The following is a 14,616-nucleotide window of genomic DNA, read 5'->3' as shown; positions in this document are numbered from 1 at the left end:
GGGAGCGATCTCCTACACTGGCCGTACACCACTGGTGATCGTCGAGGGGACACTGAATAGTGCACGGTACATCCAAACCGTCATCGAACCCATCGTTCTACCATTCCTAGACCGGCAAGGGAACTTGCTGTTCCAACAGGACAATGCACGTCCGCATGTATCCCGTGCCACCCAACGTGCTCTAGAAGGTGTAAGTCAACTACCCTGGCCAGCAAGATCTCCGGATCTGTCCCCCATTGAGCATGTTTGGGACTGGATGAAGCGTCGTCTCACGCGGTCTGCACGTCCAGCACGAACGCTGGTCCAACTGAGGCGCCAGGTGGAAAAGGCATGGCAAGCCGTTCCACAGGACTACATCCAGCATCTCTACGATCGTCTCCATGGGAGAATAGCAGCCTGCATTGCTGCGAAAGGTGGATATACACTGTACTAGTGCCGACATTGTGCATGCTCTGTTGCCTGTATCTATGTGCCTGTGGTTCTGTCAGTGTGATCATGTGATGTATCTGACCCCAGGAATGTGTCAATAAAGTTTCCCCTTCCTGGGACAATGAATTCACGGTGTTCTTATTTCAATTTCCAGGAGTGTATATGTAGTTTATTATAGAAATCTTAAACAGCATCTGCCTCTAGGAATGAAATTAAAAAAATACATACAGTTTTAAAATTTTAACAATTGGATGGGTTGAACAACTATATAGATTTAAATTGAGAAATATGAACTAAAGCCAAAAATGATTTTGAAAAATATTTCTATAAGCATGTGAATAATTCAGTCTTTATCAAGACAATGGAAAATATAAGTAATAGAGTGAATATGAAATTGGTGTCAGATGGAGAAAAATGTGATTAATAATAGCAAAGCCAATCATCAAAGCAAGTACTATATTTATTGAAAATCTTTCTGCTAGCCATATGAATTAATACAAAAACCATCAATGTTAGGATGAGTTTATTTGATTTATCAAAAGAACTGATGTATGATTTTTCCCTATAGAATAATGAATCTAAAGTATGTAGAAAGCATTGAGTTGTGTTGTAGAGATATGGACAGTGATATCTATAATATACAAACTCAAGATTTTTATGAAGATATGAAATCGATGAGTGATAAATTTATTACCAGTGATTAACATGAAAATAATATTTATGGTATTCCAATAGTTAGGAATAAAGTTGAAGGAGAAATGAAAGATGAATGCATTGGAAAAATAATGGAAGAATTTTGTGGTTTGAGAGCAAAAATGTATCCTTATATAGTCAGTGACAAAACAGAAAAAATCTAAAGTTGTTTGGAAACGTGCTGTTAAAAATAGAATAAGGTTAGAAGATTACAACAATGGTTTGTTTTACGATAGAGAACAACAAAGGAAAATTAATAGGATTGAAAGGAAAAACAGGAAATATACACAGTTGAATAAACAAGACAGTGTTGTGCCTTCATTATGGTAAAAGATATGTGTTGGAAAATAGACACATAGCATATCGATATTAGAGCTTATAAAAGAATGTAATAAAACTTTTTCTTTATAAATGGAGACTCTAGTCATGAAGCTCAACCAAGTAAGTTTCTTGAAAGAGATGAAAACAACTAATGGAGTTAGAGATCATGGAGGAAAAACTTCTATGGAGCTTAATAATGAGTTTAAGATTATTTTGCCACATACATATTCTAAATTAATTTCTGATTGGTATTTTCAGTTAATTGAAAATAAACAGTTGAAAATGAAATATAAAGGAATGAAGGAACTTAAAAACAGAAATAATGAATTTCGTGACCTGGAGTTCACTCTGGGCAAATTATTTAAATTTTTTTTTCGTATTAAATTTTATAATCTTTAACTAGACAATCCCAAACAGCTAAATAGTATGGTGACATTCTAGAGGAAAATAATATTAACTAATTTAATAAAGATAAATATCTAAAAGATGGGTATTGTTTGATTAGTAAATAATTTAAAAAATATTACCATAAAATCAAAGTGACTGTGGTAGAACTCTAATTTAGCATTCTCTCAAAAAAATTTACAATCGCCAGTTGATAAAAATCTTATGGGTGCTCGAGAAGGAAGAAATTAGGGAAATCTTAGGTACAGAATAGACTTCTTACACTGACCATAATTCATTTTTTAAACATTCATCTTTTATAAAAACATATTAAACTTGCTTTCTTACATTCACCTGTTGTATGAAAAAAACTAATTATTTAAAAATTGGTGAACTTCATTCAAAAATATTCATATTTAATAATTTTTTCAGTAATATAATACATAATAGAGTTTTTTATGAAATGATGTGAGTTAGACCTGAAAATTGGATTATGGTAGCTGGAAAGTGTAGGTTCTAGGTAAGTTCTAGTGAGCTAGTTCAGGAGTTACGAGTAAACTAGTGAGCTACATCTGAGCTAGAGCCTACGCTTTGTAACTACTAGCGCTCAGCTGGGCTGTACATTTGCCACACCACCACTCTTAGCGTGAGGAGGGGGAAACCGCGAACACACTGCATTTAAATGGCGATTAAATCATACAGCAAACGACTTCATTTTATATCTCACATTTCTCAGCATCGTACGTCACAAACAAAAAAGATTTTCAATGTTATTTAATTATCTTTGGCGGAAGACTTTTAGCATATCGAGAAATGCAGATAATTTCTCTGAGTTTCACACTGTGGTTTCTACGTAATCGTGAGTTATTTAGTTTGATAATTGGAAAGAGATCTTTCACACATATGTTGGTCAAAGTACTGTAGTTGTAACACATTTGCACGTTCAATATGGGAATGCGGACACCCTACCTGAGGAAAAATTTGTACACATCCTGTATAGTTTTCACATTAAAGGAATTGCCTTTAAAACAGGAATTACATTGCGTATCAATTAGTTACTTCTGGATATGACCAGGTTCCATTTCAACTGAAATGGCTCGAAATCAGATGTGGGATGGCAAATTCCTCAAAACGTTTAGAAAACTTTCCTTCCAATTCTTTTAAGGCCACAAAGAATTTTTCAAACCTCACACATTTTATAATGTCGCTTAACTTAGAGAGCTGTACGATGTCGTTTTTGTCAGGATTCTTTCCCTCCACAATGCACTGCAATGCGATTTTCTTTTTAAATACATCCCCATGAAAACAAGTACAGGTTATTTTTCACGTTGCAGTGTCTTACTGTGGACATTGTGCAGTCACGTCCACTTAAAATGCAAGGTCAGCAATCCTTCCCGGATGTTATAGTTTTCGTTCGTAACACTCATTTTTCCTTCATATATTCCATAAAAACGGTTTCAAATCGAAAAATGTTCCAGCCATGCCCTGTGACTTGAGCAACGTACTTTTTAGTACGGTATAAAGTGTCCATACTGTGTTCAGTTCCGTCGAAAACTCTTGCAACCAACAGTGCAATAACGAGTGCGATTTAAAAAAATTTACTATTCATACCACCTGCCTACAAATTTATCACAGAGTGCTTCTTGATGTGCACAAACATGAAACCTGTCTGTCGATCCTTGTAATTCCTTGTTCTTTCATTGTCAACTAACTCTTTCGATACTTTCTACGTGTTGTTGTAATGTTTCGCAGAAAATTTTGCAGTAACCGCCGATTATGGAACTACATAATAGATACTAAGAATTCTCATCCCTCTCGTCTGTAATTTCCATTCAGTTTTTAATGCTTATGACAATAGATCGTTTGACTGTCTCTTTTAGTACAAGCGATCCCACGACCTGTGAATGTCCCTCATGCAACGAACAAACAGCATTGAGTAAACGGTGCTGACTCCATGAATTTGCCGAACTGAAGAGAGTTATGCTGATCGAAAAGTGCCACATCTTGATGGTAAAAGAAATGTCGTTTAGTAGTGGGTACTTCCGAGAAGGACCGAACAAAGCCGAGGCACGCCGAGTTTTGGCTCACAAGAAGCACGCACTTCTAGGCCACGTGCAGTTTGGCACGCTGTGGCTATCCATGGTGAAACGTCCCCTTTTAAACAAATTTACAAGACTGTGCTTAACCTGACACACAATATTTATAGCGCAACGCAATCTGGCTTTCAAAATTCCCTACAAAAGAATGGCCCTGACTAACATTAAACTATACCTTTCACAAATCACTTACCTCACAAAAATCTTCGCTGCTCAAGCTACTGCAATACAGCGAGCGCCACTACTGCCAGCTAAATACAAGATTAAAACTATGGAAGGCACTAACTACTGATATGGATAGTTAGCAAATGAAAGATATTAATAGAGAACAAAGAATGTATTTACCTTGATATCATCATGTATATAGCAGTTCATGACAAATTACAAAACTCCGCCATCTCTCTCCCCACATCCACCACTGCTGGCGGCTCACCTCCAACTGCTCAACGCTACGCGCTGTTCACAGCCAGCTGCCTAACACTACAATGGCGAGTATTACAACAATGCAAAGCAGCCACAGGCTGCACACAGCACAGCCAGTGATTTTCATACAGAGGTGGCGTTACCAATAAAAAAACCTAAACAGCCTACTTACAATGGTGTACATAGTATTACCTGTATCAGCCACTGCTCATTGTGAAAATGGCTCTGAGCACTATGGGACTTAACATCTATGGTCATCAGTCCCCTAGAACTTAGAACTACTTAAACCTAACTAACCAAAGGACATCACACAACACCCAGTCATCACGAGGCGGAGAAAATCCCTGACCCCGCCGGGAATCGAAGCCGGGAACCCGGGCGCGGGAAGCGAGAAGGTTACCGCACGACCACGAGCTGCGGACTGCTCATTGTGAACTGGACTGGACTTGTTTCAGAGGCGTTGGAACGAAAATTATATATAAATTTAAAACATAATTGTAAAATGTAATATGAAATGCTTAAGTCATTCACAGATGGCAGCAGCTGTATGATCAGTGGACCGAGAGTTCTAAAGTGATGAGGTGTGTTATGGCCATCAGCTTTCACAGCTTGCAGCCAGTTGCCTTTTAAATCCCACTAGTGGAGCCATAAAGGTGCTCAGTTAGCAGGGCAGGAGTTTACACTCTGGCACTGTGGCCTCCTCATTGGTTACAAGATGTACCCATCCAGTATTCAGCTTCCTTCTGTAGCACCACATTCCAAAAGATCCTACTCTTTTCTTATCTGAACTGCTAATTGTTCATGTTTCACATTCACACAAGGCAACATTCCAGACAAACACCTACATAAAAAGACTTTATAACTCTTAAATTGATATAGACGTTAACAAATTTCTCATCTGCAGAAACGTTTTTCTTGTCATCACCAGTTTACATTTTATGTCATACCTACTTAGTTCGTCACCCCAAATAGCAAAACTTAACTACTATTTTCAGTGTCTTATTTCCTAATCTAATTCCTCCACTGTTATTTGATTTAATTTATCTACATTCCATTATCTTTTTCTTCCTTTTGTTGATATTCATCATATATCCTCCTTTCAAATGGTTCAAATGGCTCTGAGCACTATGGGACTTAACATCTAAGCTCATCAGTCCCCTAGAACTTAGAACTATTTAAACCTAACTAACCTAAAGACATCACACACATGCATGCCCAAGGTAGGATACGAACCTGCGACCGTAGCAGTCGCGCGGTTCCGGACTGAAGTGCCTGGAACCGCTTGACCACAACGGCCGGCTCCTCCTTTCAATACACTGTCCATTCCGTTCAACTGCTCTTAAAAGTCCTTTGCTGTCTGTCACATAATTACAACGTCATTGGTAAGACACTGGACTCGCATTCGGGAGGACGACGGTTCAATCCCGCGTCCGGCCATCCTGATTTAGGTTTTCCGTGATTTCCCTAAATCACTCCAGGCAAATGCCGGGATGGTTCCTCTGCAAGGGCACGGCCGACTTCCTTCCCCATCCTTCCCTAATCCGATGAGACCGATGACCACGCTGTCTGGTCTCCTTCCCTAGAACCAACCAACCAACAACGTCATTGGCAAATCTCAAAGTTTTTGTTTGTTCTCCCTGCACTTTAATTATTTCTCTACATTTTTCTTTGGTTTCTTTTACTGTTTGCTCAATGTAGAGATTGAATAACAGTGAGGATAGGCTACAACACTATCTCACTCACTTCTCCTTCCCTTTCACCCCCCTCGACTCTTACAACTGCCATCTGATTTCTGTACAAGTTGTATATATCCTTCCGCTTCCTGTCTTTCACCCGTGCAACGTTCAAAGTTTCAAAGAGGGTAACCCAATCACTTAATCTCCAATAAACCTTTCTCAGTACAGGTCAGTTGCTCTCTTCAAGTGGCTTCTACAATCTCTGTGAAGAATTTAGGTATCTGGTTTTTCTTGTATTGTGAAAGAAATGTATTTTTTCGATATAGCCAGTACTCGACACACATACACGATATGGACAGAATGAAAGCTACATTTCATCTGTGCTCCTGGATGCTATACTGAAATAGGTTGATTTCTCACTATACGACAAGAAGCATTTCCGTAATCCGGTGTACAATCGATATATTCCGCATATGACAGTAACCCATCTCAGGAGCAAAAGAGGCAATTCCTATGTTTGAAAAATTGGTACTGAAATAAGTCTACGGTTTATGAAACGTGAAACGCCAATGAGCTGTCTCTTTTAGATCTGCAATGCTGTCAGCAGAAAATACCACAGGTCCATTTTAAAAAGAGGAGGTAATGCCCATGCCTTTTTAATTAATGTAGCTATGAAAAAGAAATGTGTCGTATATTGTATACTGTCTCGCAGTTAATACAGGTGTAAACAGTATTACCGTACATTACACGGTTCGGAAAATATTCCAGGTGAACTGATTAGCTGACTCACCCTTTGTACCAAAAAAGACGTGTACTCCAGAGCTAGGTTCCCCAGTATGTAGAAGCCCGGATCGTCTCACAAGCCAGGCATCGCTGGCAAGCAACGCGGGCGTCACCTCTCACATACCTGGTTTGTTCCAGAGCTGACGAATACAACGCGGAGAACGCATGAACGAGGCGAGCTGCCGCTGAACCCTCACCTCGAAGTCGTCCGCAGTAATGTCATAGTGCAAAGTGATGGCTCCTGTGTATGTGGGTCCATTGGTTTCTTCGTCCACGGTCTGTGAAATGTTGACCAATATACCTGAGTATTCCCCATCGTCGCAGGCGCTAAGCTCTAACATTTCCACAGTATACGGACCCTGCCAAGCAGAAAGAAACACACACATTACAAGAGCGCTTCACTGGAGCACCAAGGAAACATCTCAAAACAATAGCAGTGCTCCTGAGACTGACTAGGAAAATTGAAAAGTTTCCTCAAACTGGCTATACGAAAATTCAGCAATTAAAATTCATAAATGAAATTCTTACATAGCGTAAAAATCGGTTATTTTTAGAACATACATCCCAACTTGAATAACCATAGGATTATTTAAGAGTTTATCAGTTCGTGCATGCCTGCACTCCATAACTGCAGAAAGACTGCTTCGATTCATGAGCAAAAGAAATATGCATAGCTGAATGTACGGATAAGGTCAGTAATGTTCATAACAGACCAATGCTAATCCTTGTAATCTCAGCAGTCATTTCATCAGTCAAATATTCAACGAACTACGGTACCGAACGACGTATTCAAATTGTGCTCGGCATAAATTGTTGTTATTAAAATTCCGAGAGCCCAGAATGAATCTATCATTATAAGGTATGAGGTATTGCCCATGAAATTCTGGGTACTGAGTTTGAGTTCCTGGTCCGGCACATAATTTTCATCTCTCAGGATGTTTCAAAGCAGCACTTACTAGGTCCACAGAGAAACATTCATTGTTCAAACAACCGCAGAGCTGTGAGACACCCCGTTCAAAAAAAAATGGCTCTGAGCACTATGGGACTCAACTGCTGTGGTCATAAGTCCCCTAGAACTTAGAACTACTTAAACCTAACTAACCTAAGGACATCACACACATCCATGCCCGAGGCAGGATTCGAACCTGCGACCGTAGCAGTTGCACGGTTCCGGACTGCGCGCCTAGAACCGCGAGACCACCGCGGCCGGCGCACCCCGTTCCCCACGATACCGTTTCCTTCAGGAGTGCCACACGATGTCCGTGTGTAGTTTGTAAACTAAGTGAGAAGTAGGCCTACTAGGAGAAGTGAAGCCATGAGGGAAAATTATGGGTCCCGAAAGCATATGTTTTGGGAAAAGATTCCAAATGCATCACACAGTTTTGATATGTCAAGAAGTTCTCTCACGATAATGATCATGACGGTAAAACTATATAAATTTGGTTTCATGTACAGAGTTACCGATAATAGTTAGTATCGATCCGCTCTATTAGTTTCTGGAACATGTGAATTCATTCCAGTCAAATACGAGTATTAAGCTGATCCTGGCACTGGGAAAGTACGGCCAGTTGCCTTTGCTGGATGTACCGGGTGATCAAAAAGTCAGTACAAATTTGAAAACTGAATAAATCACAGAATAATGTAGATAGAGAGGTACAAATTGACATATATGCATGGAATGACATGGGCTTTTATTAGAACCAAAACAATACAAAAGTTCAAAAAATGTCCAACAGATGGTGCTTCATCTGATCAGAATAGCAATAATTAGCATAACAAAGTAAGACAAAGCAAAGATGACGTTCTTTACAGAAAATGCTCAATATGCCCACCATCATTCCTCAAAAATAGCTGTAGTCGACAAATAATGTTGTGAACAGAACTGTAAAGCATGTCCAGAGTTATGGCGAGGCATTGGCGTCGGATGTTGTCTTTCAGCATCCCTAGAGATGTTGGTCGATCACGATACACTTGCGACTTCAGGTAACCCCAAAGCCAATAATCGCACGGACTGAGGTCTGGGGACCTGGCAGGCCAAGCATGACGAAAGTGGCGGCTGAGCACACGATCACCACCAAGCGACGTGCGCAAGAGATCTTTCACGCGTCTAGCAATATGGGGTGGCGCGTCATCCTGCATAAACATCGTGCGTTCCAGCAGGTGTTTATCAGCCAGGCTTGAGATGATGCGACTCTGTAACATATCGGCGTACCTCTCACCCGTCATGGTAGCAGTTACAAAACCAGAATCACTCATTTTCTCGAAGAAAAAAGGCCCGATAATGGTAGATGTGGTAAATCCAACCCATACCGTGACTTTCTCGTCGTGCCATGGAGTTTCCACGACAGTTCTAGGATTTTCGGTAGCCCAAATTCTGCAGTTGTGGGCGTTAACAGACCCTCGGAGCGTGAAATGAGCTTCGTCGGTCCACAACACGTTACTCAACCAATCGTTATCTTCCGCCATCTTTTGAAACGCTCACACCGCAAATGCCCTCCGCTTCACCAAATCGCCAGGCAACAGTTCATGATGCCGATGGATTTTGTACGGATAGCAAAACAAAAAAAAGGATACCCGTGGTCTAGGGGTAGCGTCTTTGATTCATAATCAAAAACGTCTTCGGTCCCGGGTTAGATCCCCGCCACTGCATAATTTTGATAAATAATCAGCATTGTCGGCCGAAGACTTCCGGCATAAGAAGTCAGCCTCATTCTGCCAACGGCCTTGTCAAAGAGGGCGGAGGAGCGGATAGAGGTTCAGGGCACTCTCTTGTCCTAGGGGTGGGAAATTGTCCCTAATGGCGGAAGAATCAGCAATGATCAACGACATGAGGATGCAGAAGGCAATGGAAACCACTGCATTAAACACACGTAACGTGTATCCACAGAACATGTGGCCTGTAATTGAAGAAGTGTCATGATGATCTCTCCATTGGCAAAAGATTCCGGAATAGTCCTCCATTCGGATCCCCGGGAGGGGACTGCCAAGGGGGAGGTTACCATGAGAAAAAGATTAAATAATCTACGAAAGGATAACGTTCTACGTGTCGGGGCGTGGAATGTCAGAAGCTTGAACGTGGTAGGGAAACTAGAATATCTGAAAAGGGAAATGCAAAGGCTCAATCTAGATATAGTAGGTGTCAGTGAAGTGAAGTGGAAGGAAGACAAGGATTTCTGGTCAGATGAGTATCGGGTAATATCAACAGCAGCAGAAAATGGTATAACAGGTGTAGGATTCGTTATGAATAGGAAGGTAGGGCAGAGGGTGTGTTACTGTCAACAGTTCAGTGATCAGGTTGTTCTAATCAGAATCGACAGCAGACCAACAAAATGGCTCTGAGCACTATGGGACTCAACATCTTAGGTCATAAGTCCCCTAGAACTTAGAACTACTTAAACCTAACTAACCTAAGGACATCACACACACCCATGCCCGAGGCAGGACTCGAACCTGCGACCGTAGCAGTCCCGCGGTTAGCAGACCAACACCGACAACGATAGTTCAGGTATACATGCCGACGTCGCAAGCTGAAGAGGAACAGATAGAGAAAGTGTATGAGGATATTGAAAGGGTAATGCAGTATGTAAAGGGGGACGAAAATCTAATAGTCATGGGCGACTGGAATGCAGTTGTTGGGGAAGGAGTAGAAGAAAAGGTTACAGGAGAATATGGGCTTGGGACAAGGAATGAAAGAGGAGAAAGACTAATTAAGTTCTGTAACAAGTTTCAGCTAGTAATAGCGAATACCCTGTTCAAGAATCACAAGAGGAGAAGGTATACTTGGAAAAGGCCGGGAGATACGGGAATATGTCAATTAGATTACATCATAGTCAGACAGAGATTCCGAAATCAGATACTGGATTGTAAAGCGTATCCAGGAGCAGATATAGACTCCGATCACAATATAGTAGTGATGAAGAGTAGTCTGAAGTTCAAGACATTAGTCACGAAGAATCAATACGCAAAGACGTGGGATACGGAAGTACTAAGGAATGACGAGAAACGTTTGAAGTTCTCTAACGCTATAGATACAGCAATAAGGAATGGCGCAGTGGGCAGTACAGTTGAAGAGGAATGGACATCTCTAAAAAGGGCCATCACAAAAGTTGGGAAGGAAAACATAGGTACAAAGAAGGTAGCTGCGAAGAAACCATGGGTAACAGAAGAAATACTTCAGTTGATTGATGAAAGGAGGAAGTACAAACATGTTCCGGGAAAATCAGGAATACAGAAATACAAGTCGCTGAGGAATGAAATAAGTAGGAAGTGCAGGGAAGGTAAGACGAAATGCCTGCAGGAAAAATGTAAAGACATCGAAAAAGATATGATTGTCGGAAGGACAGACTCAGCACACAGGAAAGTCAAAACAACCTTTGGTGACATTAAAAGCAACGGTGGTAACATTAAGAGTGCAACGAGAATTCCACTGTTAAATGCAGAGGAGAGGTGAAAAGAATACATTGAAAGCCTCTATGAGGGTGAAGATTTGTCTGGTGTGATAGAAGAAGAAACAGGAGTCGATTTAGAAGAGATAGGGGATCCAGTATTAGAATCGGAATTTAAAAGAGCTTTGGAGGACTTACGGTCAAATAAGGCAGAAGGGATAGATAACATTCCATAAGAATTTCTAAAATCATTGGGGGAAGTGGCAACAAAACGACTATTCACGTTGGTGTGTAGAATATATGAGTCTGGCGATATACCATCTAAATTTCGGAAAAGCATCATCCACACAATTCCGAAGGCGGCAAGAGCTGACAAGTGCGAGAATTATCGCACAATCAGCTTAACAGCTCAAGCATCGAAGCTGCTTACAAGAAGAATATACTTAAGAATGGAAAAGAAAATTGAGAATGCGCTAGGTGACGATCAGTTTGGCTTTAGGAAAAGTAAAGGGACGAGAGAGGCAATTCTGACGTAACGGCTAATAATGGAAGCAAGGCTAAAGAAAAATCAAGACACTTTCATAGTATTTGTTGACCTGGAAAAAGCGTTCGACAATATAAAATGGTGCAAGCTGTTCGAGATTCTGAAAAAAGTAGGGGTAAGCTATAGGGAGAGACGGGTCATATACAATATGTACAACAACCAAGAGGGAATAATAAGAGTGGACGATCAAGAACGCTCGTATTAAGAAGGGTGTAAGACAAGGCTGTAGCCTTTCGCCCCTACTCTTCAATCTGCACATCGAGGAAGCAATGATGGAAATAAAAGGAAGGTTCTGGAGAGGAATTAAAATACAAGGTGAAAGGATATCAATGATACGATTCGCTGATGACATTGCTATCCTGAGTGAAAGTGAAGAAGAATTAAATGATCTGCTGAACGGAATGAACAGTCTAATGAGTACACAGTATGGTTTGAGAGTAAATCGGAGAAAGACGAAGGTAATGAGTAGTAGTAGAAATGAGAACAGCGAGAAACTTAACATCAGGAGAGATGGTCACGATGTCAATGAAGTTGAGGAATTCTGCTACCTAGGCAGTAAAATAACCAATGACGGACGGAGCAAGGAGGACATCAAAAGCAGACCCGCTATGGCAAAAAAGGCATTTCTGGCCAATAGAAGTCTACTAATATCAAATACCGGCCTTAATTTCAGGAAGAAATTTCTGAGGATGTACGTCTGGAGTACAGCATTGTATAGTAGTGAAACATGGACTGTGGGAAAACCGGAACAGAAGAGAATCGAAGCATTTGAGATGTGGTGCTATAGACGAATGTTGAAAATTAGGTGGACTGATAAGGTAAGGAATGAGGAGGTTCTACGCAGAATCGGAGAGGAAAGGAATATGTGGAAAACACTGATAAGGAGAAGGGACAGGATGATAGGACATCTGCTAAGACATGAGGGAATGACTTCCATGGTACTAGAGGGAGCTGTAGAGGGCAAAAACTGTAGAGGAAGACATAGATTGGAATACGTCAAGCAAATAATTGAGGACGTAGGTTGCAAGTGCTACTCTGAGATGAAGAGGTTAGCACAGGAAAGGAACTCGTGGCGGGCCACATCAAACCAGTCAGTAGACTGATGACCGAAGAAAAAAAGCATCGGAGGGTACGGCTCAGTGCCAATCAAACAGTAGTGTATGGAATGTCGGTGCGACGTGCGACTGCACGAGCGCTGACTTCCCCGTGCATAGACGATCCCGCTACATTCTCCATTTCTTCCTGAACTGTCTCAGCAGCATTACGACTTAGGCTCGGTCGGCCACTACGGGGTCTATCGTCCAAACAACCCGTGGCTTCGAACTTCTAAATCTTTCTCGCCACAGCTGCATTTGTCAACGGAATTTTGCCCGTTAGAATCCCCTTCCTATGGTGATAGGATCGTAACGCTGAACCAGCACATTCCCCATTCTGATAATTCAGCTTCACTAAAAGCGCCTTTTCAGGTAACGTCAACATGCTACGACTGCTGGCGCATCTGATTCTCTATCTCATTACAGCTCGTTTTATACACGATTGTCATGCACATTCACTGACGTTTTGCTGTCCAGCGCCATCTGTCGGACATTTTGTGAACTTTGCTTTTTTTGTTCTAATAAAACCCCATGTCCTTCCAAGCATGTGTGTCAATTTTTATATCTCTATCTACATTATTGCGTGGTTTATTAAGTTTTCAAATTTATACTGACTTTTTGATCACCCGGTAGTTACCAAACGAATGGCCAGGTGCCGTTGCTGAATGTAGTTATCAAAAGGAAAGCAGACGGCTTCTTTGACCCCAGTGCGTTCCTCAAACCTACAAACATGGATTTATACCCGCCAGTCAGCAATTGTCACCACCCGGTGCAGAATAACAGAGTCATTGGTCCACATAGGACACACCTTGTCAGATCCAGATAGCCTGGCGACAAAAACTGAGCATCTATGATCACTGTTCTGCAAGAATGGATGCACTGCCAAACAGATTCGGAAGAACGTTCAACCAGTCACCCTGCCACACTATCCAGAAGAAGAGTGAGTTGAAGAAAAGATTGTGGAGTATCTACCCTGCCACAATCAGCAACATCTTGTGGAAGGACGATATTAAGTATGTGTTAAGTCCACCTACCAAAACAAGAGGGGTACTGGGAAATGTGAAGCAACCTCGGACTACGAAAACCGGGAATTTATTATGTATCTTGCCAATGTGGCATGCTGTACATTGGCCAACAGTGGACATCAGAGGCACACCCGACTAAGACAAGCAACTAAGTCAGCCATTACATTGTGAGCTCGGTCTGGAACTTAGTCTACGAATTCTGATGAAACGAGGGATCTGGCACAAGCCTTCGATAATGGGACAGTATTATAAGAGCGTCTGCAGAGATACAGGGGACGAGTAACTTGATGAATCGTGACACAGTGTACCCACTCAGCAACACATGGGATCTGCAACTGCAAATGCTGAAAACGCAATGGGACAGCAGTAGAACTCTATAAAAGATGAACAGAATGTATGGACGTCTGAAACGATCCCCAGATGCAGCATCAGGTGCACCGCACCGAACATGGAACGTAGCAGGGCGCTTCTAGCGGGAGCGAACTGCAGAGAGAACAGCTGGAACCCCAGTGGAACCTGGAACTGCAACGGACTGAAGGCGGGACTCAGTCGCATAGACGGGTGCATTGGACCGAAGACGAAACAACAGAGCTCAGCCTGGCACAGCGGCCTCAAGAAGGACGGCCCGAGAATGTTTCTAACAGGACAGAACCGCAGAGAGAACAGGTGGCACCGCAGCCGTTTCCCAGTCCCCTGACCATCGGGTTAGCCGAGGTCCGCGCTGACGCGTAAAATGTAGTGGCGAAATCGCGGATGCGTCACT

The 14,616-nt window shown here is 41.8% G+C and overlaps 1 protein-coding gene across 1 annotated transcript in view; it reads right to left on the bottom strand.

Moving 5' to 3' along the window:
* LOC126238820 (uncharacterized) overlaps positions 1-14,616 on the bottom strand; it is a 114,506-nt gene that overhangs the window by 93,309 nt on the left and 6,581 nt on the right. Inside the window, exon 2 of the mRNA XM_049947814.1 lies at positions 7,003-7,164. Within this exon, the coding sequence (XP_049803771.1) occupies positions 7,003-7,164 (162 nt within the window). The remainder of the gene's footprint in view (positions 1-7,002; positions 7,165-14,616) is intronic.

This window comes from Schistocerca nitens, chromosome 1 (genome assembly GCF_023898315.1).
Source record: "Schistocerca nitens isolate TAMUIC-IGC-003100 chromosome 1, iqSchNite1.1, whole genome shotgun sequence".
Lineage (NCBI taxonomy): Eukaryota > Metazoa > Arthropoda > Insecta > Orthoptera > Acrididae > Schistocerca > Schistocerca nitens.
This window is presented reverse-complemented; position numbering and strand designations above follow the sequence as displayed.